The 27,365-nt window shown below is 47.6% G+C and overlaps 1 protein-coding gene across 3 annotated transcripts in view; it reads right to left on the bottom strand.

The window, feature by feature from the left end:
- Positions 1–27,365, bottom strand: part of plxna4 (plexin A4) — a 496,524-nt gene that overhangs the window by 162,448 nt on the left and 306,711 nt on the right. For all 3 annotated transcript variants that reach the window (XM_029741951.1, XM_029741949.1, XM_029741950.1), the window contains exon 6: positions 1,282–1,405. In XM_029741951.1, coding sequence (XP_029597811.1) covers positions 1,282–1,405 — 124 coding nt within the window. The remainder of the gene's footprint in view (positions 1–1,281; positions 1,406–27,365) is intronic.

Raw genomic sequence — 27,365 nt, forward strand, 5'->3', positions numbered from 1 at the left:
CTAGTGTGGAGGGAGAGGTGTTAAGACAGCAGACTGACCAGTAGACACCTCTAGTGTGGAGGGAGAGGTGTTAAGACAGCAGACTGACCAGTAGATACCTCTAGTGTGGAGGGAGAGGTGTTAAGACAGCTGACTGACCAGTAGACACCTCTAGTGTGGAGGGAGAGATGTTAAGACAGCAGACTGACCAGTAGACACCTCTAGTGTGGAGGGAGAGGTGTTAAGACAGCAGACTGACCAGTAGACACCTCTAGTGTGGAGGGAGAGCTGTTTAGTGCCAGCAACACAACACAATCCCAGCTGATTCCATACACAATATCAGATCAGCTGGTAGGGTATGCTGTATCTATATAATACCCACCCAGTGGGCAAAACGGAGTGAAATTATGTCATTATCTTATAACCAGTGTTATGTTCACTACGATGTCATTGAAAATCTCCAGCCAGGAAGGTTTTCAGTAGCCTCGTACAAACCATCCTGATCTCGCGAGCTTCCATTCTGGTTCGTACGAGACCAGGTTTTTAGTGCCAGCAAAACAGCATCACCCCAGTGATTCCATGAACAATACCAGAGCAGCGGCTACACAGCGTCTATATAACCCCCAGTATCACTGATCATTACGCGGAAGTCTGTGGAAGCCTGGAAGCCAACGATAATAACGTGTTGTCTAGATAGACAGAGACAGAACACAGCTGCAATATACAGATGATTAGATGATGGTTAGGTGGCATGAGGTAATGCTAGGGGAAACCCTGGCCTTGATGGACAGATCTGTAAGGACCTGTGACATATGAGGGGATAATTACGTTATGGCCATTGGCTAAAGATGATTCCCCAGGCTTAACCGTGTTAGTGAGGCACAACATCCATACCTTCAACTATGACATGGTTCATTGGACCACTAAAATGGTTGGGCGTCTCCTGTTTTTTTCTGATGTGACCGCTCATTCAGTCATTGGATGCAATACCAGATGATGGTATATTGTATACTGATATGGTTTCTGGTCACCATAGTAACTGTAAGCCTACTAAAATGCAATAATATCGGTCATTGTGCCAGACACTTCTTTTTCATTTTAGACTGGTCAGGTTCAGTGGGGCACGAAATGAGAGAAAACATTTCAAAACGGAGGAGGCGCTATCTGAAGATGTCCAATAAGAATGACAATATTACATTTTTCCGTCTCAAAGGGTTGTCTGCTTTCGTGCGTAGTGGACAGGACCCAGGAGGAAGTAGTGTTTTGACCACACTTTGACCGTGCGAAGTGGTCACCACTCACCGTGACACTGAACTGGGACACTGAGATGTTGCTGGGGTGGACGCTGAGTCGGACGCACTGCTTGATGTCCCAGGCGAACCGCCGGGGCTCGGCCGAGCGCTCGCATTTCTCCTTCCTGGTGCACCTGTGGGAACACAAAGTAACAGAGGGGGGAGGTTATTCACTGTAACACCCGTCGCAGCCTTCAGTCAACCCCATTGGAGCCTCGTTCACATGGCTTGTCCCACCTGCTGAGCGCCTGGGAAACCAGAAGAATGTTAGTTACCTGTGTGAAAGAAGTGGAAATACCTGGGGTGATTAATACGGAGACATTCATCATATTTCTACCAGAGCTTTATCCATGGATACTGGCCATTCACTGTGACTGGACAACCCTAAAACAATGGCCGCCTCTATTTGTGGAAGTGGAGCTGCTCTGTTGGGAGAAGGGGGACAGGCTCTGTCTTTGTGAGGCCATCTTAATGAGGGGCATTCATGGGCAGTGCCAAGTGCAGGTGGAGGGCGGGGATGGGGAGCAAGGGATGGATTACCCCCCTCTTAATCCAGGGCCAGGTGGTCTAATCCATTCCCATTGTATTATGTGGGTTGGTAAATAGACCTAACTCCCTCTTTCTCTCTGCTTTGGTCCCTGGGAGAATTCTGTAGTTCACGTTTCCACACAGTAGAATCTGTTGACAGTGGGCCGCTGCTACTGGTTTACATTCCCAAAGCCACACCATTACTACATCTAAATGGCTGTATTATTTCAGCAGCAGCTATAGGGAACGCCTCTAACTCCCATGAGACAGTCACACAGATATTCACACAGAGAGGCTGGGAACACTGGCAAACCTGGGTAAAGAGTACAGACACCTGGGTAAAGAGTACAGACACCTGGGTAAAGAGTACAGACACCTGGGTAAAGAGTACAGACACCTGGGTAAAGAGTACAGACACCTGGGTAAAGAGTACAGACACCTGGGTAAAGAGTACAGACACCTGGGTAAAGAGTACAGACACCTGGGTAAAGAGTACAGACACCTGGGTAAAGAGTACAGACACCTGGGTAAAGAGTACAGACACCTGGGTAAAGAGTACAGACACCTGGGTAAAGAGTACAGACACCTGGGTAAAGAGTACAGACACCTGGGTAAAGAGTACAGACACCTGGGTAAAGAGTACAGACACCTGGGTAAAGAGTACAGACACCTGGGTAAAGAGTACAGACACCTGGGTAAAGAGTACCGACACCTGGGTAAAGAGTACAGACACCTGGGTAAAGAGTACAGACACCTGGGTAAAGAGTACAGACACCTGGGTAAAGAGTACAGACACCTGGGTAAAGAGTACAGACACCTGGGTAAAGAGTACAGACACCTGGGTAAAGAGTACAGACACCTGGGTAAAGAGTACAGACACCTGGGTAAAGAGTACAGACACCTGGGTAAAGAGTACAGACACCTGGGTAAAGTAGAAAGTAAAGAAAGTATGCATATACTCTCACAAAACTTTATATCAACTACCAAAAGACCATTGTACTGTACCTACCATTCCGCGGCGCGACGCTCCACTATAACCCCTAACCTCCTCCTCCATTAAATCCCCGTAAAACCTATTCTGTTTAATCCTCGTTGATTTAAACAAAGTTCTCAAGTAATTAACAGCAAATCCCACAGAGAGCCAAAGTCCTCAGAGAGAATGATAGAAGGGACTTCTGGGAGGCTGGGTGACGGCTGAGATACAATAATACCTTCCACAGTTGAAGCTTTTCATTGGGGGGGCGAGATGTGTCTGCATTGTGAAGTTTTAAGCGACCTAGCGTGGAGAAAAGAAGCCGGCAGACAGAATGGAAGAAGAAGTAATCTGCTTCGGAGTGAAAGAAGAGAGAGAGAGAAGAGAACAGAAGAGAGGAGATTTAGGGAAGGCAACAATCATTCAGAGGCTTTTCAATAGTCTTTTTCTCAGCTCCTCCACTAAGCAGGTCTGAGAAGGCTTTAACCAGAGAGCTTCCCTTTGTGTTCTCCATCAGGCCTCCTGTTCCCCATTGTACTGCTGATTTAATAAACCCCACAGTACACAAAACCCCAGAGAGAATACAGTTATACACTCCTACACACACACACACCTGAGTGCTTGTACCTGCATGGGTGTTGAATGTATTTGATTCAGTACTGATGTGTTTGGTTCTCGCCACCAGTGTCTATGTGTGTCTATGCGTGAGAGTGCGTGTGTGTGTTAGTTACACCAAATTATGCAGAGAGAAGAAGATGAGTGAGACAGAGAGGTGAATAAGGGTACCATGCAGAGCGATGTAGGGGAAGTGAACCAATCCTGTTGCTTGGTGGCTCAGAGAACTTCTTCAGAAGAAAAAGCTCTATTTCATGCTGTTAGCTCACCTGCCAGAAGCCTTTTCTAAAACATCACAAAAGTCAACTCTAACAACCTCTCTCTTTCCTTCTCCTTCTTTCCTTCAGTTTGTGATTAAAGGGAACCTGAATGAATAATGTGATATCTCCCCCTGAAACCACCTGGTAATGGTACGGTCCGACCACAGAGGGCACTTTGGCTAGCGGTGCAATCACAATCAATAGAGGGGGTTCTCAGGGTTGCCATTTTAGGGTCTGAAAGCTATGGGGTAGCATGTGTCTGTGAAATCTGACATGGATCCCATTGACACTTGTGGGATAGTGCACTTTAATTTAATAGGGCACTGCTTTTAGGAGTCATTAACAAGGGCGCTCGTAATGCCCTGAGGGCGTTTTATGACATCATCTCTGTGGGACTCGTGGGGCGTCTGTAAATGACGGGGCCTGTAGAGACGCTGACAGTGGCAGGACAGACTGTAGAGAACTACTTTGATGTCTTCACAATGACATGTTCATAACTCTGCCTGAGAACACAGGAAACATCTGTCAATGAGAGAGAGAGAGAGAGAGAGAGAGAGAGAGAGAGAGAGAGAGAGAGAGAGAGGAGAGAGGAGAGAGAGACACAGAGAGAGAGAGAGAGACACAGAGAGAGGAGAGAGAGACACAGAGAGAGAGAGAGAGAGACAGAGAGAGAGACAGAGACACAGAGAGAGAGAGAGAGAGACACAGAGAGAGACAGAGAGACAGAGAGAGACAGAGAGAGAGACAGAGACAGAGAGAGACAGAGAGAGACAGAGAGAGACAGAGAGAAACAGAGAGAGACAGAGAGAGACAGAGAATTGAGGATGTTTATTGTATGTTCTTTGAGTACTTGTGTTGAGCATGCATAGTTGAGTATGTATCTTTCTGCAAGTTTGTTTTTGTGTTGTACCAAGATGTGGACATGATTAGGCATCTGATAAATATGGTGATGCCATTTGATGAGTGATCCTCAGAGCACCTGACAGGTTGGGCTCATTAATACATTATCATTAGTGAAGTAAATCAGTCATTTAGAAGAGCTGGGTGGGAATTTGTTTTCTCGTAATGCAAATGAACCGTGGAACATGGAGGAATATGTTGGGAATACTGAAGATCAATCATACCTGGAGTGATCTCAAACTGCTCCACCAACTTTCCCTCCCTCCCTCCCTCCCTCCCTCCCTCCCTCCCTCCCTCCCTCCCTCCCTCCCTCGGACTCTATCCGCCTCTTCTCTGCAACACACTGGCTTATATTCACTGCATATGCAGCTTGTAGGGAGTTGAAGGGCAGATGGCTAGGGGTAAGGTATCAGGCCTGTCTATGAATAATGGTGTCATGGGTAAGGCTTTACACTTCTAACTAGCTTTTAAACTTCTCATGAAAGCTGTGATAAGAGGCTAAACTAACTGGGTGAGATGAAAGAACTCATGATTACTAATGATTACCCTTCAGATCTGGCTTAACTTGGCTTTGACTCTATGGCTGCGTTTGCCCACTCATTTGCAAAAGATCTGATCTGATTGGGGGGGGGGGCTATACTGAGACTGGAAACTGATTTCTCTGACTTTAGGGTACAGCTATCCATGATGGTCTGTGTGACTCTGTATTGACGGTCACTTGCTCATCTCTGAATTCAGTCTCTCCCTCTCTCTCTCCTCCATCGCTCTCCCCCTACACCCTTCCCCTCTTTCTCGCATCTTTCTCTCTCTGCGCCACTGCCCACGCGTTGGCAGCCGTTCAGACGTAGCCAGTGAGAGGTAGCGGCGGTTAGCGGAGAGCTCTAATCAGAGGTTAGTGGGAGATAACAGCGCCAATATGCTCTGTATGAGGGAGGCAGATTGCAGGCCTAGACTCTCCATAACTTCTCTCTGTGTTGTCGTAGCTAAGCTACAGTAGATACATCTGTTTTTACCAAACCATATATCCTTGAAAAACACCAACTGTGTCAGTAATAGCAGTAAAAACACTTTTGTTTTAGGGAATATAAATGAGAAGTTGTCAACTATACTATAAAGATACTATACAACATCCCTGTCTGTACTCTAACATTGTAGTAGACTGTATACTGTACCATCAGTAGAACTTTTGGTTTTATAAACTGGGTGGTTCGAGCCCTGAATGCTGATTGGCTGACAGCTGTGGTATATCAGACCGTATACCACAGGTATGACAAAACATTTATTTTTACTGCTCTAATTACTTTGGTAACCAGTTCATAATAGCAATAAGGCACCTTGGGGGTTTGTGGTATATGGCCAACATACCACGACTAAGGGCTGTATCCAGGCATAAGAACAGCCCTTAGCCGTGGTAAATTGGCTATATACCACACCCCCTCGGGCCTTATCGCTTAATTAACATATATTGTCATCATAGGGTCTTGTGAAACAACAGTTCAGGCTGAAAGCTGTGAGAGTCCTCAGCTTGCTCACCTCGCATGACCACTCCCAGATCTATTAGAAGTCTGGCAGCGTCTAAAGAGCTGAATCAATCTAAACGGATATCCTCCCTCAGACAGTTAAACATCAAACATCTATTTCAACTTGAATTAACAGTAGTGCTATTAAATGCAGATGGCGACACGTTTAGAGAGAGCCCCGTGAATGGATTAGATTGGTGGCTGAATGGAACTAATCTTCACTCTTGTTTCCTGAAGCCTTTGATAATGTGACTCAATAAGAAGAATGAGGAGGATTTGCCAGCCTTTCCAACAAGATTATGACCCTTTCATGTTCCTAGTAAACACACAGAATAGTAAACACACTATTCATAACAGAAAGTCAATCACAATGTAGTATGATTCTCTACCCTGTAGTACTATACAGTACTGTACTCTACAATACTCTAATCTACAGTGTTTTATAGTACTCTACAGTACTCTACTCTTAAGTACTCTACAGTACTGTACGCAACAGTACTATACAGTACTCTACATTTTTTATTTTACCTTTATTTAACTTGGCAAGTCAGTTAAGAACAAATTCGTATTTTCAATGACAGCCTAGGAACAGTGGGTTAACTGCCTGTTCAGGGGCAGAACGACAGATTTGTACCTTGTCAGCTCAGGGATTTTGAACTTGCAACCTTTCGGTTACTAGTCCAACACTCTAACCACTAGGCTACCCTGCCGCCCCACTCTAGGGTTGGGGGGTGAGGTGAGGGGGTGAGGAGGGTTGAAGGTGAGGTGAGGTGAGGGGGGTGAGGTGAGGGGGATGAGGAGGGTTGGGGGGTGAGGTGAGTGGGGTGAGTAGGTTTGGGGGTGAGGTGAGGAGGGTGAGGAGGTTTGGGGGGTGAGGTGAGGAGGGTGAGGAGGTTTGGGGGTGAGGTGAGGAGGGTGAGGAGGGTTGGTGGGTGAGGGTGGGTGAGGTGAGGAGGGTGAGGAGGTTTGGGGGGTGAGGTGAGGAGGGTGAGGAGGTTTGGGGGTGAGGTGAGGAGGGTGAGGAGGGTTGGTGGGTGAGGGTGGGTGAGGTGAGGAGGGTGAGGAGGTTTGGGGGGTGAGGTGAGGAGGGTGAGGAGGTTTGGGGGGTGAGGTGAGGAGGGTGAGGAGGGTTGGTGGTGAGGTGAGAAGGGTGAGGAGGTTTGGGGGGTGAGGTGAGGAGGGTGAGGAGGTTTGGGAGGTGAGGTGAGGAGGGTGAGGAGGTTTGGGGGGTGAGGTGAGGAGGGTGAGGAGGGTTGGGGGGTGAGGTGAGGAGGGTGAGGAGGGTTGGGGGGTGAGGTGAGGAGGGCGAGGAGGTTTGGGAGGTGAGGTGAGGAGGGTGAGGAGGTTTTGGGGGTGAGGTGAGGAGGGTGAGGAGGGTTGGTGGGTGAGGTGAGGAGGGTGAGGAGGTTTGGGGGGTGAGGTGAGGAGAGTTGGTGGGTGAGGTGAGGAGGGTGAGGAGGTTTTGGGGGTGAGGTGAGGAGGGTGAGGAGGGTTGGTGGGTGAGGTGAGGAGGGTGAGGAGGTTTGGGGGGTGAGGTGAGGAGGGTGAGGAGGTTTGGGGGGTGAGGTGAGGAGGGTGAGGAGGTTTTGGGGTGAGGTGAGGAGGTTTGGGAGGTGAGGTGAGGAGGGTTAGGAGGTTTTGGGGGTGAGGTGAGGAGGGTGAGGAGGGTTGGTGGGTGAGGTGAGGTGAGGAGGGTGAGGACGTTTGGGGGGGTGAGGTGAGGAGGGTGAGGAGGTTTGGGGGGTGAGGTGAGGAGGGTTGGTGGGTGAGGTGCAGATGTAGCAGGCTGTGGTGAGAGACTTTAGGTCTAATGCATATTTAATGCTGGGAGGAACAGAAAAGGTCAAGTGGAGAGGGAAATGAAACCTATTAACTTCCCAGAGGCAGGCTAAGACACGGTGCTCCATCAGCAACGTCACAAACACACTTCCATATGCACTCTACATCTGAGGGAGGTTAAAGGTTCAACAGTCCTCCATCTTTCTATTTGACTGTTGACTGTTCACCACCACATACTGATGGGTTAACTACCTAAATTATACCTAATGCAAAAGTGTGGGGAAAAACAGGGCACCGTTACATATTCCTCCCTGATGCTTATGCATGTCTCTGAGTGGCTGAACCCCATACATTAGCCAAGCAATCACTGTACATATAAGGTAAAAAAATGCATTGGATAATATCATACCGCACTGTGCCAAAATGCCATCTAGGTGAATCCAGGAGCCATAACACAAGGCAGAATAGTACTACTCCCCAAATGAGGCATTTCTACCCAGACTCTTCACCCCTGACTAGGGCCTCTCTAACCCCCTAGCCCCTTCCCCCTGACTAGGGCCTCTCTAACCCCCTAGCCCCTTCCCCCTGACTAGGGCCTCTCTAACCCCCTAGCCCTATCCCCCTGACTAGGGCCTCTCTAACCCCCTAGCCCCTTCCCCCTGACTAGGGCCTCTCTAACCCCCTAGCCCCTTCCCCCTGACTAGGGCCTCTCTAACCCCCTAGCCCCATCCCCCTGACTAGGGCCTCTCTAACCCCCTAGCCCAATCCCCCTGACTAGGGCCTCTCTAACCCCCTAGCCCCTTCCCCCTGACTAGGGCCTCTCTAACCCCCTAGCCCCTTCCCCCTGACTAGGGCCTCTCTAACCCCCTAGCCCCATCCCCCCTGACTAGGGCCTCTCTAACCCCCTAGCCCCATCCCCCTGACTAGGGCCTCTCTAACCCCCTAGCCCCATCCCCCTGACTAGGGCCTCTCTAACCCCCTAGCCCCTTCCCCCTGACTAGGGCCTCTCTAACCCCCTAGCCCCTTCCCCCTGACTAGGGCCTCTCTAACCCCCTAGCCCCATCCCCCCTGACTAGGGCCTCTCTAACCCCCTAGCCCCATCCCCCTGACTAGGGCCTCTCTAACCCCCTAGCCCCATCCCCCTGACTAGGGCCTCTCTAACCCCCTAGCCCCATCCCCCCTGACTAGGGCCTCTCTAACCCCCTAGCCCCATCCCCCTGACTAGGGCCTCTCTAATCCCCTAGCCCCTTCCCCCTGACTAGGGCCTCTCTAACCCCCTAGCCCCACCCCCCTGACTAGGGCCTCTCTAACCCCCTAGCCCCTTCCCCCTGACTAGGGCCTCTCTAACCTCCTAGCCCCTTCCCCCTGACTAGGGCCTCTCTAACCCCCTAGCCCCATCCCCCTGACTAGGGCCTCTCTAACCCCCTAGCCCCTTCCCCTCCGCCATCATTAAGACCGATAGAGAGCAGGAGTCCCAGTCCCAGGGTGGTGGGGTCATTACCTGAATCAGTGGCTGTGACCCCATAACCCCCCGGTGTAGAGGCAGATCCCTGTGACTGAGCTGCTGCCCCAGGGCCAAGACCCCCGCAGCGTGCCGCTACAGCCCCACCAAGTGGAAAATTAGGGTGTGTGTGTGTGTGTGTGTGTGTACATATAAAATGTGCCCCAGAACTACTCCTGGAGATGAACCGTCTGAGTCAAAGCAACGTGATGTTAGACAGCGTGTCATCAGCATGACCAGCCACCGGCCTCCCTGCAGCCACCATCCATTCACACCCCAGACAGACACCCACGCGGCTACTTCAACCTGCAGACATACACACATGCACACACACACTCACGAACACACACACACGCTGGAGAGGTAGCGATCTCCCATCCACGTCGATCTGGCCCCTGGTAAACACACACTGCAGCTGCCTCTCCCCACTGCCGGCCCATCTCCTTTCAGACTCGCAAAGCAATTTCAGCAACTGTCAAAAACCCTGGCAACAAGTTCCTTCATCTGAGGCCCCTTCTGGGTCTGTCTGGCGGCGCGGCGTTAGTCGTTTTATCTGACATACCATGGCCCGGCTAGATCCCATCAGGCCCGGCGTTTATTAAACAGGTTTATCTGTCTTGCGGTGTGACCCTGTCATCAGAACATACTGTGTATAACACCTTTACCCTTTAAATTCCATCTTCCTGCTGCTCTTCCTGTCTGTTGGTGATGTGTGGTGATCAGGGGAAGGGCGGGGGTATGGCCCCTGGTCTGGGGGTGAAGGGGTTAATAGAGGTACCTCTGTGGGAGGAGAGGAGACAGGTTCACCTCGGGGTTACAATGAGCCTATAGTTCCTCCCACCAGTCTTCAGTGATATAAAGCCTAACCTTTCTGAGATATGAGGTTAGATGAACACCTCTGCTAAACACATCACTGCTTCACTGCCCTAGCTGACTCTTATCAGCTAGCAGGGCGGCGCGCTCTAGATCTGGCTTCAACTTTTGAGGGACGACAGTGACTGAGAAGATTCAGCCATTTTCTCTGACCTGGCGTGCCCTGACAACAGCTGGCCTGGTTTCACATCTGTTTGTGCCATCTTGCCAACTCCTATAGTAATTGTCACACATAGGGGTTGGCAGGACAGCACGAGCAGATCAGAAACCAGGCTAGACTAGAGTGGCTACAGGTACCAAAACAACCCTTTGTCACTAATAATTCCACAGTAGACTGGGTCAGTGTAACGAGACAAAGCAGAGATGAACATCAAAGATAAGGAGGAATGAATCCAAGCGGCTCCGATATCAACATCGCATCTATCCTGTTACCGCGGCGACAACAAAACCCCGGCGATCAAACGCCCAACAATCAAAAGGACTACTTCAAAAGAACACACAAGCCTATCCTCATTACATACAGTATGTATCACTTCTCAAAAAGGAAGTGTTTGTTAAGTCTGTGGTGCCTCCACCTCCTTAGGGTTATACAAGAGGACACTGGAGAGGATGGTGAATGGACTTCCTATTGGCAAGGGAAAACTATGCTTTGCTCTATCAGGGAGTCCATCGTAGTAAGTTCAGTGTATAGCCCCCAACAGTGATATATGATATTATTGATCCTAACAAGTCAATATCAACAACACATATTTATGGCTTTATGGTGTAGATGATACCGCAACTGAAGGGGGTAGATGTTACCACAGCTGAAGGGGGTAGATGATACCACAGCTGAAGGTAGTAGATGTTACCACAGCTGAAGGGGGTAGATGATACCACAGCTGAAGGGGGTAGATGTTACCACAGCTGAAGGGGGTAGATGATACCACAGCTGAAGGGGGTAGATGTTACCACAGCTGAAGGGAGTAGATGTTACCACAGCTGAAGGGGGTAGATGTTACCACAGCTGGAGGGGGTAGATGATACCACAGCTGAAGGGAGTAGATGATACCACAGCTGAAGGGAGTAGATGATACCACAGCTGAAGGGAGTAGATGATACCACAGCTGAAGGTAGTAGATGATACCGCAACTGAAGGGGGTAGATGTTACCACAGCTGAAGGGGGTAGATGATACCGCAACTGAAGGGGGTAGATGTTACCACAGCTGAAGGGGGTAGATGATACCACAGCTGAAGGTAGTAGATGTTACCACAGCTGAAGGGGGTAGATGATACCACAGCTGAAGGGGGTAGATGTTACCACAGCTGAAGGGGGTAGATGATACCACAGCTGAAGGGGGTAGATGTTACCACAGCTGAAGGGAGTAGATGTTACCACAGCTGAAGGGGGTAGATGTTACCACAGCTGGAGGGGGTAGATGATACCACAGCTGAAGGGAGTAGATGATACCACAGCTGAAGGGAGTAGATGATACCACAGCTGAAGGGAGTAGATGATACCACAGCTGAAGGGAGTAGATGATACCACAGCTGAAGGGGGTAGATGATACCACAGCTGAAGGGGGTAGATGTTACCACAGCTGAAGGGGGTAGATGATACCACAGCTGAAGGGGGTAGATGTTACCACAGCTGAAGGGAGTAGATGTTACCACAGCTGAAGGGGGTAGATGTTACCACAGCTGGAGGGGGTAGATGTTACCACAGCTGAAGGGGGTAGATGATACCACAGCTGAAGGTAGTAGATGTTACCACAGCTGAAGGGGGTAGATGATACCACAGCTGAAGGGGGTAGATGTTACCACAGCTGAAGGGGGTAGATGATACCACAGCTGAAGGGGGTAGATGTTACCACAGCTGAAGGGAGTAGATGTTACCACAGCTGAAGGGGGTAGATGTTACCACAGCTGGAGGGGGTAGATGTTACCACAGCTGAAGGGGGTAGATGTTACCACAGCTGAAGGGGGTAGATGATACCACAGCTGAAGGGGGTAGATGTTACCACAGCTGAAGGGGATAGATGATACCACAGCTGAAGGGGATAGATGATACCCCAGCTGAAGGGGTGCGATGATACCACAGCTGAAGGGGGTAGATGTTACCACAGCTGAAGGGGGTAGATGATACCACAGCTGAGGGGATTAGATGATACCCCAGCTGAAGGGGTGCGATGATACCACAGCTGAAGGGGGTAGATGTTACCACAGCTGAAGGTAGTAGATGATACCACAGCTGAAGGGAGTAGATGATACCACAGCTGAGGGGATTAGATGATACCCCAGCTGAAGGGGTGCGATGATACCACAGCTGAAGGGGGTAGATGTTACCACAGCTGAAGGTAGTAGATGATACCACAGCTGAAGGGAGTAGATGATACCACAGCTGAAGGGGGTAGATGATACCACAGCTGAAGGGAGTAGATGATACCACAGCTGAAGGGGGTAGATGATACCACAGCTGAAGGGAGTAGATGATACCACAGCTGAAGGGGGTAGGTGTTACCACAGCTGAGGGGGTAGATGATACCACAGCTGAAGGTAGTAGATGTTACCACAGCTGAAGGGGGTAGGTGTTACCACAGCTGAGGGGGTAGATGATACCACAGCTGAAGGGGGTAGATGATACCACAGCTGAAGGGGGTAGATGTTACCACAGCTGAAGGGGATAGATGATACCACAGCTGAAGGGGTGCGATGATACCACAGCTGAAGGGGGTAGATGATACCACAGTTGAAGGTAGTAGATGTTACCACAGCTGAAGGGGGTAGATGTTACCACAGCTGAAGGGGGTAGATGTTACCACAGCTGAAGGGGGTAGATGATACCACAGCTGAAGGGAGTAGATGTTACCACAGCTGAAGGGGGTAGATGATACCACAGCTGAAGGGGGTAGATGTTACCACAGCTGAAGGGGGTAGATGTTACCACAGCTGAAGGGAGTAGATGTTACCACAGCTGAAGGGGGTAGATGTTACCACAGCTGAAGGGAATAGATGTTACCACAGCTGAAGGGGGTAGATGATACCACAGCTGAAGGTAGTAGATGTTACCACAGCTGAAGGGGGTAGATGATACCACAGCTGAAGGGGGTAGATGTTACCACAGCTGAAGGGGGTAGATGATACCACAGCTGAAGGGGGTAGATGTTACCACAGCTGAAGGGGGTAGATGTTACCACAGCTGAAGGGAGTAGATGATACCACAGCTGAAGGGGGTAGATGTTACCACAGCTGAAGGGGGTAGATGATACCACAGCTGAAGGGGGTAGATGTTACCACAGCTGAAGGGAGTAGATGTTACCACAGCTGAAGGGGGTAGATGTTACCACAGCTGAAGGGGGTAGATGTTACCACAGCTGAAGGGGGTAGATGATACCACAGCTGAAGGGGGTAGATGTTACCACAGCTGAAGGGGGTAGATGATACCACAGCTGAAGGGGGTAGATGTTACCACAGCTGAAGGGGTGCGATGATACCACAGCTGAAGGGGGTAGATGTTACCACAGCTGAAGGGGGTAGATGATACCACAGCTGAAGGGAGTAGATGTTACCACAGCTGAAGGGGGTAGATGATACCACAGCTGAAGGGGGTAGATAATACCACAGCTGAAGGTAGTAGATGTTACCACAGCTGAAGGGGTAGATGTTACCACAGCTGAAGGGAGTAGATGTTACCACAGCTGAAGGGGGTAGATGATACCACAGCTGAAGGGGGTAGATGATACCACAGCTGAAGGGGGTAGATGATACCACAGCTGAAGGGGGTAGATGTTACCACAGCTGAAGGGAGTAGATGATACCACAGCTGAAGGGGGTAGATGATACCACAGCTGAAGGGAGTAGATGTTACCACAGCTGAAGGGGGTAGGTGTTACCACAGCTGAAGGGGGTAGATGTTACCACAGCTGAAGGGGGTAGATGATACCACAGCTGAAGGGAGTAGATGTTACCACAGCTGAAGGGGGTAGGTGTTACCACAGCTGAAGGGAGTAGATGTTACCACAGCTGAAGGGAGTAGATGATACCACAGCTGAAGGGAGTAGATGTTACCACAGCTGAAGGGGGTAGATGTTACCACAGCTGAAGGGGGTAGATGATACCACAGCTGAAGGGGGTAGATGATACCACAGCTGAAGGGGATAGATGATACCACAGCTGAAGGGGGTAGATGATACCACAGCTGAAGGGGGTAGATGATACCACAGCTGAAGGGGATAGATAATACCACAGCTGAAGGGAGTAGATGATACCACAGCTGAAGGGAGTAGATGATACCACAGCTGAAGGGGGTAGATGATACCACAGCTGAAGGGGGTAGATGATACCACAGCTGAAGGGGGTAGATGATACCACAGCTGAAGGGAGTAGATGATACCACAGCTGAAGGGGGTAGATGATACCACAGCTGAAGGGGTGCGATGATACCACAGCTGAAGGGGGTAGATGATACCACAGCTGAAGGGGGTAGATGATACCACAGCTGAAGGGGGTAGATGTTACCACAGCTGAAGGGGGTAGATGATACCACAGCTGAAGGTAGTAGATGTTACCACAGCTGAAGGGAGTAGATGTTACCACAGCTGAAGGGAGTAGATGACCCTCTTACTTTAAGGACACAGAGGGAAGATTTTATAAATCATTTTTAAGTGAGAGAAGCTCAGTGGAGAAAAAGTCAGTCTGCATGATATACATAAAACACACTGTTTATGGATTTTTCATGCTGTTTTTGGCTAATACCATGTTTCTAAGCTATTCACAGGGAGGTTACACAAGGCATGGTAAACCTAATAGCATGTCTTCCATTTGATTTACCTAATACTGTATGTTTCCTACATTACTCCCCTCCATTTGATTTACCTAATACTGTATGTTTCCTACATTACTCCCCTCCATTTGATTTACCTAATACTGTATGTTTCCTACATTACTCCCCTCCATTTGATTTACCTAATACTGTATGTTTCCTACATTACTCCCCTCCATTTGATTTACCTAATACTGTATGTTTCCTACATTACTCCCCTCCATTTGATTTACCTAATACTGTATGTTTCCTACATTACTCCCCTCCATTTGATTTACCTAACACTGTATGTTTCCTAAATTTCTCGCATTTTGTGTCGCTGTCTGATCCCAATCAAAGCAATGAACTGTTGACTTTTGAATGAATTCCGTTTTTCGTCCCTCACACTGTGTAACAATGCACACAACTGCTGATTAGACAAGAGGCTTATGCCTTGTAAAGAAATCTGAACGACAACTCGAGTCACGAAGATTACTGTCAGAACGTCGACAGAGATTACATGCTTGTTACCGGCGGATTACGTTATATGGTTGTTACATGGTTGTTACAACGTTTCCTGGTGTAGCTACTGTGTTGGAAGCTGAGCTGTTGTATTGTTGTCACCTGAGTAAGCACCTTTTTCCTGACACTGCTCTTATGGCCTCATTACTCAATGCAAGTGTGTGTGTGTGTGTGTGTGTGTGTGTGTGTGTGTGTGTGTGTGTGTGCGTGCGTGTATAAGCGAGTGTGTGTGTATAAGCGAGTGTGTGTGTGTGTGTGTGTGTGTGTGTGTGTGTGTGTGTGTGTGTGTGTGTGTGTGTGTGTGTGTGTGTGTGTATAAGCGAGTGTATGTGTGTCGGCTCTGAGCTTAGCCAGAGTGCCTCATGAAGTAGAATGTATGTCCTCCACCTGGCCATCTCTCATTCTCCTTCTCTGTGAATGTATGTAACCGTCGCTCTCTCGCTCTCTATTCATCTCCATATCTCTCCAGCTCTTTTCTCCATTCAGTTGCTCTCCACTCTGAAAATATAATTCTCTCACTTCTTCTGGACCTCTTCATTTCTGTTTCCATCCATCCTTCTTCTCTCTCTTTCCCCTCTCACTCACTCTTCTCTTTCCTCTTCTTCTCCCTCTTCCCTTCTATGGTGTCAAGTCCCTGTATCAGTTCCTGTGTCTAGTTCACGCTCTGGCAGGCTCTCTGTTGAGGTGTGTGTGTGTGTGTGTGTAAGTGCATGTGTGTGTATAGCTGTGTGTTTATGCGTGCATGTGTGTGTATGTTGGGGGGACAGTGCTGTGTGACAGTGAGGGATGGTGGGAGCCATGTGGCAGGGGTCCGTCCCCCAGTCCTCCCAAGCACATCGTGCCCATCATGGTGACAGTTCAGAGGCAACCTGCAGGCAGTGGCCCGTTCCGTCCTGACGCCCCCGTCACTTGCCAGCCCCTTCCCTCAGCCTCCCTCAGCCTCCCTCAGCCTCCCTCAGCCTCCCTCAGCCTGGAAGCCAGGAGCCCCTCAGAGGTACAGGGAGGAGGGGGGAGAGCCACTCTCCACTGTGTACAGACACCACTGCACATGCCCTGGGTGCAAAGAGTTCCGCGGGCAGGAAAGTTCAACTTGGCATTTGACTCAGTCACAAACTATTTAAGTCAAGTTAGGTCTCTTCCAATATTGCTCCCACAAGATGGATTTTCACTACACATCTATATCTATCTAACAGGGGCATGGATGTACCCTTACACTATATGTACAATCAGTGGAACAGCATGTCCCAGCAATGTCCCTGAGTTCCCTTTGAACTCTGTGACAGCCTCTGAGGTCATTCATCATTAGCTCAGCATAGAGAGTATCACCACATGGGAAGCAGACTTAAAAACATTGATTGTTGGCGTTGGAGCACAGTGTTATGTCTCTCTCTCTGCAGGGGGAAGAGCTTTCTGACAGAGTAAACAATGCCTTTCCTGGCCAACAATACGCATCAAAGAGCTCTGCTAACTCCAATGGGAGGCTAACAGACACAGCAGCCAAACACAATGAGGATGCATGCTAATCGGAGGTAACACGGCAGCTCAATTAACATTAGCATCACGGATTGAGAGGACAAAGGTAACATATGACTGTGAGCACAGCTAACTGTAACCAGAGGTGTATAATTAATGAGAGAGAGAGAGAGAGAGAGAGACTATTTGCACATAATGACATTTGAAATGTCCTTATTCTTTTGGAACTTGTGTAATGTTTACTCTTAATTTTATCACTATTTATTTCACTTTAGTTTTTTTTATCTATTTCACTTGCTTTTGCAATGTAAACATATATTTCCCATGCCAATAAAGCCCTTCAATTGAAGAGAGAGAGAGAGAGAGAGAGAGAGAGAGAGAGAGAAAAAAAATTAAGTCTGCCAATTAACTTTAGCCTTTACAAATTATATATTAAAAGAAACTGAAACGTCAATAAGTATTCAACCGCCTAAATATGTTCAGGAGTAAAACAAGTGCTTCACAAGTCACATAAAAAGTTGCATGGACTCACTCTGTGTGCCTAAAATAGCATTTAACATGATTTTTAAATGACCAACTCATCTCTGTACCCCACACACAATTATCTGTCAGGTCGAGCAGTGAATTTCAAACACAGATTCAAGCACAAATAAATGTTTTCTTTTCCCAATGCCTTGCAAAGAAGGGCACCTTGTGTATTGGTAGATTGGTACAAATAACAAAACCAGACATTGAATATCCCTTTGAGCATGGTGAAGTTATTAATTACACATTGGATGGTGTATCAATACACCCAGTCACTACAAAGATACAGGCGTCCTTCCTAACTCAGTCGCCAGAGAGGAAGGAAACTGCTCCGGGATTTCACCATGAGGCTAATGGTGACTTTAAAACAGTTTCAGAGTTTAATGACTGTGATAGGAGAAAACTGAGGATGGATCAACATTGTAGTTACTCCACAAGACTGTGTGTAAAGAAGGAAGCCTGTACAGAATACAAATATTCCAAAACATGCATCCTGTTTGCAATAAGGCACTACAGTAAAACTGCCAGAAAATAATTCAAAGCGTTATGTTAAGGTCAAATCTAACACAACAAATCATCAAGTACCACTCTATATTTTCAAGCATGTTAGTGCCTGCATCATGTTATGGGTGTGCTTGTCATCGGCAAGGACTAGGGAGTTTTTTTAGGATACAAAGAAATGGAATAAGGCTAAACACAGGCAAAATCCCAGGAGAAAACCTGGTCCAGTCTGCAAGACAATAACCTAAAACACAAGAACAAATATAGACTAGAGTTGCTTACCAAAAATAGATCTCATGTTCCTGAGTGACCTAGTTACAGTTTTGACTTAAATCAGCTGGAAAATGTATGGCAAGACTTTAAAAGACACAGCTGTAATCACTGCCAAAGGTGATTCTAACATGTATTGCCTCAGGGGTGTGAATACTTATGTAAATGAGATATTTCTGTATTTCATTTTCAATAAATGTGCAAACATGTCTAAAAACAAATTCAAATTCATTATTATTTATTTCGTTATGGGGAATTGTGATGTCATTATGGGGTATTGTGTGTAGATGGTTGAGAAAAAAAGAATCCATTTTGAATTGAGGCTGTAACACAACAAAATGTTTAATAAGTAAATGGGTCTGACTACTGTCTGAAGGCACTGTGTCTTTTCCCCAGCCAACAGGCTTTTATCACTGACACTAGACTGTTATATATGACAAGTCTCTGCTGTTATTAGTGTCCCCAGCACCCTTCCCAGATGTAGGGATCGATGTCTGAGTGTATTTGTGGAGGAAGATGGAGAAGAGGGGGAGGAGAGAGAAGAGGAGAGCAGGGTTTATGGATGCCAGAAGAGTGATTAGTCTCTGAACACACAACAGATTATTAACATTAGGCCCTAGTCTCTGAACACACAACAGATTATTAACATTAGGCCCTAGTCTCTGAACATACAACAGATTATTAACATTAGGACCTAGTCTCTGAACATACAACAGATTATTAACATTAGGCCCTAGTCTCTGAACATACAACAGATTATTAACATTCGGCCCTAGTCTCTGAACATACAACAGATTATTAACATTAGGCCCTAGTCTCTGAACACACAACAGATTATTAACATTAGGCCCTAGTCTCTGAACATACAACAGATGATTAACATTAGGCCCTAGTCTCTGAACATACAACAGATTATTAACATTAGGCCCTAGTCTCTGAACACACAACAGATTATTAACATTAGGCCCTAGTCTCTGAACACACAACAGATTATTAACATTAGGCCCTAGTCTCTGAACATACAACAGATTATTAACATTAGGCCCTAGTCTCTGAACATACAACAGATTATTAACATTAGGCCCTAGTCTCTGAACATACAACAGATTATTAACATTAGGCCCTAGTTTCTGAACATACAACAGATTATTAACATTAGGCCCTAGTCTCTGAACACACAATAGATTATTAACATTAGGCCCTAGTCTCTGAACATACAACAGATTATTAACATTAGGCCCTAGTCTCTGAACATACAACAGATTATTAACATTAGGCCCTAGTCTCTGAACACACAACAGATTATTAACATTAGGCCCTGGTCTCCCAACACACAGACAAACAAAGGCATATGCAGACAGTATGGGGTATGAATTGGTAAAGATTGATACATTTCACTTTCGAGTATACCCAATACAAATATCAAGGCATGACAACATTAGCTGAATCCATTCCAAACTGACACTTGCTATCAAATAGTAATATAAACAATTCCTCACATTCATCTGTCCAATGCCAGGACAAGGCATTCACTTTGACAATGTCATTTCTCAAAATATGATTCCCAATCTGTCTTCGTGTCACACATGACGAACAGACTGACAGTGTAATTCTGCTCCCGTAAACGCTCCCCAAAAATGACACCTGACAGTGGGACGCAGCAGCAATGTGCCAAAGTCTTGACAACGTTCCCGTAACTTTCCCACAACGTTCCCACAGCACTACTACAATGACGGAACCCCAGAGAGTAATCTGTGTTGACGGTCATATTGACTGGCAGTGGAGAGGAGAGGAAGACAATTCTGAATGTATAGGATATCTGGGGAGCCACTCAAATGCTGTATATGATAAATAATACACACATACATGAAATGACAGAGTAATAAAAACATCAACGTTCTATTAAGAGAGGTGTGGGGTTATTGTATATTTAATACCGCTTGTTTATGGATTACAGTCAGCGGATGAGTGTTACTAGAGAGAGACGGGGAAGGATGAAAGGGAAGATGATGAGGGATGAAAGCTCACCTGCAGGGGAGTTTGACTGAGACGTGATTTAGCATAAGTCCTGCATCACCACCTGGCAGAGATTTGATAGGCCGAGACGGCTTGATTGACAGCTGAGGCTTAGCGTTGACTGGCTCTCTGAGGGATTGGTTCTTTTGTCAGTGTTATTCCAGTGGCTTTGAATAATGCATGGGGGTTGAAGTCACACACCCACACACGAGCGTGCACACACACACACAAAGTCAGGAACACGTGTGTGTGTGTGAGCGCTGACTTTGCAAAGAAACGGTGTGCTATAATATCTACTTCATCTATTATAATGTAAGGGTAAGGAAAGTTTGAGTTATATGCACGAACGTGTGCGCGCACACACACACACACACACACACACACACACACACACACACACACACACACACACAAACATGTACTCCCCCCACACAAAGTCAGTTCCCATCCTATCCCTGTTGACTTCCTCCCCTGCATTATTGATCTGAATTCTCCTCTTCCTCGCTAGCCAGACTAACAGCTCATCTAAGAAGAGATCTATAAAGTTAATACAAGCTCTGAGAAGAGAGGAGAGGAGAGGGGGGTGAGAGGAGGAGAGGAGAGGGGGATGAGAGGAGGAGAGGAGAGGGGGATGAGAGGAGGAGAGGAGAGGGGGATGAGAGGAGGAGAGGAGAGGGGGATGAGAGGAGGAGAGGAGAGGGGGATGAGAGGAGGAGAGGAGAGGGGGATGAGAGGAGGACAGGAGAGGGGGATGAGAGGAGGAGAGGAGAGGGGGATGAGAGGAGGAGAGGAGAGGGGGATGAGAGGAGGAGAGGAGAGGGGGATGAGAGGAGGAGAGGAGAGGGGGATGAGAGGAGGGCAGGAGCAGGGGGATGAGAGGAGGAGAGGAGAGGGGGATGAGAGGAGGGCAGGAGCAGGGGAGCCAGCAGCCGTGGTCTTGTACAGACTCTGGACCCAGGAGGTTGTTTCAAGGTTGATTGAGAACAATAAACTACCTGAGAAACAGTTTAGACTAAAGCGTTGGCCGTCTAAGGCCCCCCTAGAGTCTAGTGAGTCAGTTTCAGTCTTGGGTTGAGTCCCAAAAGGCACTCTATTCCCTATGTAGTGCACTACGTTTGACAGCCCTGGTAAAAACTACTGCACTAAATAGGGAATATGGTGCCTTATTATTATAATATTGGTCTTTACTCTATCAGAAGAAAGTGGAGGTTGTTGGATGTTGGCTGCACTGAAAGCACTTGAACTTTCCATTGGTCAGTTTGAATAAGACATGTCAAAACAAAGATTTCTCATTGGGCAGACAAGGCCAAACATAGTGAGTGATTGATAAATGAGGAAGTTGATTTCCTGTTCACATGACCTGACCAGTATTTTTCTTCCTTTATTTCCCCTTGGCCCTATATCGACATGGTGCAAAATAAAGACAGCTAATTTCCTTCCAATTCTTCCTCTCTCGCATTCTCTCTTCCTCATTCCCTCTCTCCAAAGGTGACGTGGTCAATTCTCCAGGACAGCCAAGGCCTACGTCTCAAAGAGCACCCTATTCCCTATATAGTCTGCTAATTCTGACCAGAGCCCCATGGACATTGGTTACAGTTAGTGCACATAAGAGGGAATATGGTTCTATTTGATACACAGCAGCTATGTCTTGGCTGACTCACTAGCTTTGATCTCCAGTGGAACCTTGCTTTGAACACTGACGAAGCTAACTTAATTAGCATCTTTTGTTTCCGGCAGCTAGCACTTAAAAGGGTTGAAGAAAGGGAGACTGAATGAGCAATGAAGATATTTTTCCTTCTCTCGTCATCAATAGGGTGGCTCATTCTAAATGCTTCATTTCTGGTGATTACAGAGAGCCTTAGGGGCTGGACGGTGTTGTCTGTGCTTTTTCAGTGGCTTGGTTGGGTGAACGGGCGAGTGTATGTGTCTGTGTCTCTGTGTGTGTGTGTGTGTGTGTGTGTGTGTGTGTGTGTGTGTGTGTGTGTGTGTGTGTGTGTGTGTGTGTGTGTGTGTGTGTGTGTGTGTGTGTGTGTGTGTGTGTGTGTGTGTGCGTGCATGTGTCTCAACAGTAGTTTCCAGCCATGCTGATTGAGCTGGTAATCAGAAGGTCAGGCTAGTGGAAGGTAGTGGGTGTCAGGACACTAAGGGACTGAAGAGAGAGAGTTAATGCATTGTTAATTAACTGTCACAGTATCTCTCCTCTAGTGGGCCCACCCCTCCCACTCCTCCCCTTCTTAATCAAATGCAGACTCGCTCCATTGGGCCACCACCCCCCTCTCTTCTTCCTACCTCTCCCTCATCTCTCCATCTCCCTCATCCCTCCACCTCCAGCCCTCCTCTGGCCAGTGGAAGTGTGTTTGTTCAGCTGTCCTCCCTCCTCAGGGACATTGGAGCTACCCCAACACATCCCCAGGACATGTTCTATGTACCGGCTGGATTAGGCTATTCATGCTTCACTAGCAATGGTATTGACCTCACTTGACTTATAAGTAAAGAGATAGAGGGAGGAGGGGGGAAGGACAAAGGGGACTGATAGAGACAAGAGGGAGAGGAGTGTCTCACACACACACACACACACACACACACACACACACACAAGAGAGGGTGTTGGATAAGCGTTACGTCTGAGGGTCTCTCTGGGGAGTGCAGATCCTATCTGTGTTCTCTTCTGGAAGCAGCCCTGTGTGTGTGTATGTGTCTATGTGTCTATGTGTGTGTACGATCCCAGGGGTCAGCTGAGTATCTAATGATTACGCTCTAGAGACCAGACAACTGACCCAGGTGAGAACACAAGTGACGTGTTTACCTCTGCACCCTGAACTCCTACTGATAGTAATGAATGTGTTTACCTCTGCACCCTGAACACCTACTGATAGTAATGAATGTGTTTACCTCTGCACCCTGAACTCCTACTGATAGTAATGAATGTGTTTACCTCTGCACCCTGAACTCCTACTGATAGTAATGAATGTGTTTACCTCTGCACCCTGAACACCTACTGATAGTAATGAATGTGTTTACCTCTGCACCCTGAACTCCTACTGATAGTAATGAATGTGTTTACCTCTGCACCCTGAACTCCTACTGATAGTAATGAATGTGTTTACCTCTGCACCCTGAACACCTACTGATAGTAATGAATGTGTTTACCTCTGCACCCTGAACTCCTACTGATAGTAATGAATGTGTTTACCTCTGCACCCTGAACTCCTACTGATAGTAATGAATGTGTTTACCTCTGCACCCTGAACTCCTACTGATAGTAATGAATGTGTTTACCTCTGCACCCTGAACTCCTACTGATAGTAATGAATGTGTTTACCTCTGCACCCTGAACTCCTACTGATAGTAATGAATGTGTTTACCTCTGCACCCTGAACTCCTACTGATAGTAATGAATGTGTTTACCTCTGCACCCTGAACTCCTACTGATAGTAATGAATGTGTTTACCTCTGCACCCTGAACACCTACTGATAGTAATGAATGTGTTTACCTCTGCACCCTGAACTCCTACTGATAGTAATGAATGTGTTTACCTCTGCACCCTGAACTCCTACTGATAGTAATGAATGTGTTTACCTCTGCACCCTGAACTCCTACTGATAGTAATGAATGTGTTTACCTCTGCACCCTGAACTCCTACTGATAGTAATGAATGTGTTTACCTCTGCACCCTGAACACCTACTGATAGTAATGAATGTGTTTACCTCTGCACCCTGAACTCCTACTGATAGTAATGAATGTGTTTACCTCTGCACCCTGAACTCCTACTGATAGTAATGAATGTGTTTACCTCTGCACCCTGAACTCCTACTGATAGTAATGAATGTGTTTACCTCTGCACCCTGAACTCCTACTGATAGTAATGAATGTGTTTACCTCTGCACCCTGAACTCCTACTGATAGTAATGAATGTGTTTACCTCTGCACCCTGAACTCCTACTGATAGTAATGAATGTGTTTACCTCTGCACCCTGAACACCTACTGATAGTAATGAATGTGTTTACCTCTGCACCCTGAACTCCTACTGATAGTAATGAATGTGTTTACCTCTGCACCCTGAACTCCTACTGATATTAATGAATGTGTTTACCTCTGCACCCTGAACTCCTACTGATAGTAATGAATGTGTTTACCTCTGCACCCTGAACTCCTACTGATAGTAATGAATGTGTTTACCTCTGCACCCTGAACTCCTACTGATAGGAATTCATGTTTAACCAGCAGGCAACAAGGGAAGGTGCCAAGGCAAGCAGATACTCTGTGTTTTTTCAGACATACCCTTTGAAATGCTATTGCACCTGCAGAGCAGAGACAAGTGATAAATGAGTTGAGCAGAGATGAGAAGAGTGCTGGTGATTGAGTTGGTATAGTGCAGATGACTTGTGTACTGGGGGGCAGAAGCAACCCGCTGGGATGAAAAGAACAGATATCCCACTGGGCACACACTGGTTGAATCAACGTTGTTTCCACGTGGGACAGATGTTGAATTGATGTTTGTACCCATTGGGAATCTTGATTAGTGTGTGTGTGTGTGTGTGTGTGTGTGTGTGTGTGTGTGTGTGTGTGTGTGTGTGTGTGTGTGTGTGTGTGTGTGTGTGTGTGTGTGTGTGTGTTGATCAATAGTGTATTATCTGCAGCAGTCTGCTGCTCCCTCTGGCCCCAGATCCAGGGGTGTCTGAGTGTTCATTACAGCCCAATGTCCATCCCGCTCTGCCCCCCTCCCACTATGTATCGATGAGAGGAGGGGTGGAGGGGGGGAGGAGGAGGAGGGAGGGATGGGGGAGCATAGAATCCTTGAAGACAGAGAGATGAACTGTCCGTGTGAATTCTATATGTCTAACAATGGGAGTGACTTTTGTACCATGAGATACCTATGCAGTCAGAATTGACACCAAATTGATGACTAGCTTGACACAATGCCAGTCAATACAGTCCATCCTTGATAGACTTTCCATGATTGATTTTTCCGCATGATCATTCCAAAAGAGGACTCAATTTGGCAGATATCGCAATATTCAATCAGTGAGGTCACATATGGATCGTCTCACATTAACCAATGGTAGAAAAATCTACAGGACTGATAAGGAAACGGCAAGGGGGGCTAAGAATAAACCCAGGTTGCATCCCAAATGGCACTACATTCCCTACATAGTGCACCACTTTAGCCTTATGGGCCCTGGTCGAAAGTAATGCACTATGCAGGAAAAAGAAAGACATTTGTGAGGCATCTCAGTGGTCTGTATGCCAAGTGTATGGCTTGGTAATTGAAAATTCCTGGCACGTCCAACCGAACATTTTCCCAGGGTTTTATTGGAATCCTTTTAATGTAGGAATCCGCGGCTTGGCGACGGACTAACCAGCCGTTCGCGGTGAAAGATCGGGGCCTCTGACAGCGGCTATATATCTCTTCCTTCACCCCCCCACCCCCCCATTGCATCGTCGACTCTGCCCCCCCTTTCCCCCCTCTGCCCATCTTCAAAAACAATACTTGGAGACCTGAAAAAAGACAAGGCGGTTGTTTGAGTTATGTTTTGAATTGGTCGTTCTAACCATGGAACAGTGTGTTATGAGTTTACAGCTGACAAAACATGGTTCTTGGGGCACAAGGCTGCCGCCCCAGGGCTCTGTGGTCCTGTCGCTGCGGGGGGCTCAAGTTACCTGGACCCTGTTAAGTATTCAGGGGGGGGGGGGGGGTAAACTCAGCCAATCAATCAGACTAGCAAGGTGGAGGGGCATCAGAGATCAGGTGTCCTGTCTCCATCAGAGTGAGATGCTGTTTCTATGTTTCTGTACCCTCCTCCTTTGCTCACTAACACACTCACCCACTCACTATTCTACTATTCTGGGCATGGGCCATGAGAAAAGAGAGACAGAGAGAGAGGGCGCTAAGGAGAGAGAGAGAGAGAGAGAGAGGAAGGGGGAAAGAGCGAGAGAGAGAGAGAAAGAGAGAAAGAGAGAAACAGAGAGAGAGACAGAGAGAAAGAGAGAGAAAGAGAGCGAGAGAGAGAGAGAGAGAGCTAGAGAGAGAGAGAGCGAGAGCGAGAGAAAGAGAGCGAGACAAAGAGAGCGAGCGAGAGTGAGAGAGAGAGAGAGAGAGAGAGAGAGAGAGAGAGAGAGAGAGAGAGAGAGAGAGAGAGAGAAGGACCAAGCAGAGAAAGACAGGAAGGCAGAGACCTGAGTGGTGAACAGGGTCAGAAAACTGAACAACCAGCAGACGCTCAATACTTCCTGACTGCAGCAGACAGAGAATAACAGCCAGACAGAACAGCCAGCAGCATACCACCTTGCATCCCGCTGCTGAAGCTAAACAGGGACAGTTCTGGTCGGTCCCTGGATGGGAGACCAGATGCTGCTGGAAGTGGTGTTGGAGGGCCAGTAGGAGGCACTCTTTCCTCTGGTCTAAAAAATATCCCAATGCTCCCGGGCAGTGATTGGAGACATTCGGATGGGACGTTAAACGGGTGTCCTGACTCTCTGTGGTCACTAAAGATCCCATTGCACTTATCGTAAGAGTAGGGGTGTTAACCCCGGTGTCCTGGCTAAATTCCCAATCTGGCCCTCATACCATCACTGCTGTCTAATCATCCCCAGCTTACAATTGGCTCATTCATCCCCATCCTCTCCCCTGTAACTATTCCCCAGGTCGTTGCTGTAAATGAAAATGTGTTCACAGTACACTTACCTGGTGAAATAAGGGTTCAATCAAATAAGAACTAACAGACAGAGAGGCTGATGTGGTACAGACCAGAGACCTATCTATGCCCCATCTGGGTAGTACCAACCAACCCCTCTCTAATCCATGTTCCTCTACAGTGGAGAGACCGCCTGTAAGTGACCAATTTCTGTTCTTTTCCTCCTCCTCCTCCTCTCCTCTTGACACTAATTCACCTGCAGGACAAGACAGCAGCAAGGCTGGCGAGCGCTCGCTTGGAGGAAATAGACGAGACAAGTGGTATTGTATCTGGCCCGATCTGACAGAACAATTTGTGGCCATAAATTACCTCTGCCTTTAAGGACATCCAGGTCAATAGACCTATAACGCTGGCTGGCT

Source organism: Salmo trutta, chromosome 40, assembly GCF_901001165.1.
Source record: "Salmo trutta chromosome 40, fSalTru1.1, whole genome shotgun sequence".
Classification (NCBI taxonomy): domain Eukaryota; kingdom Metazoa; phylum Chordata; class Actinopteri; order Salmoniformes; family Salmonidae; genus Salmo; species Salmo trutta.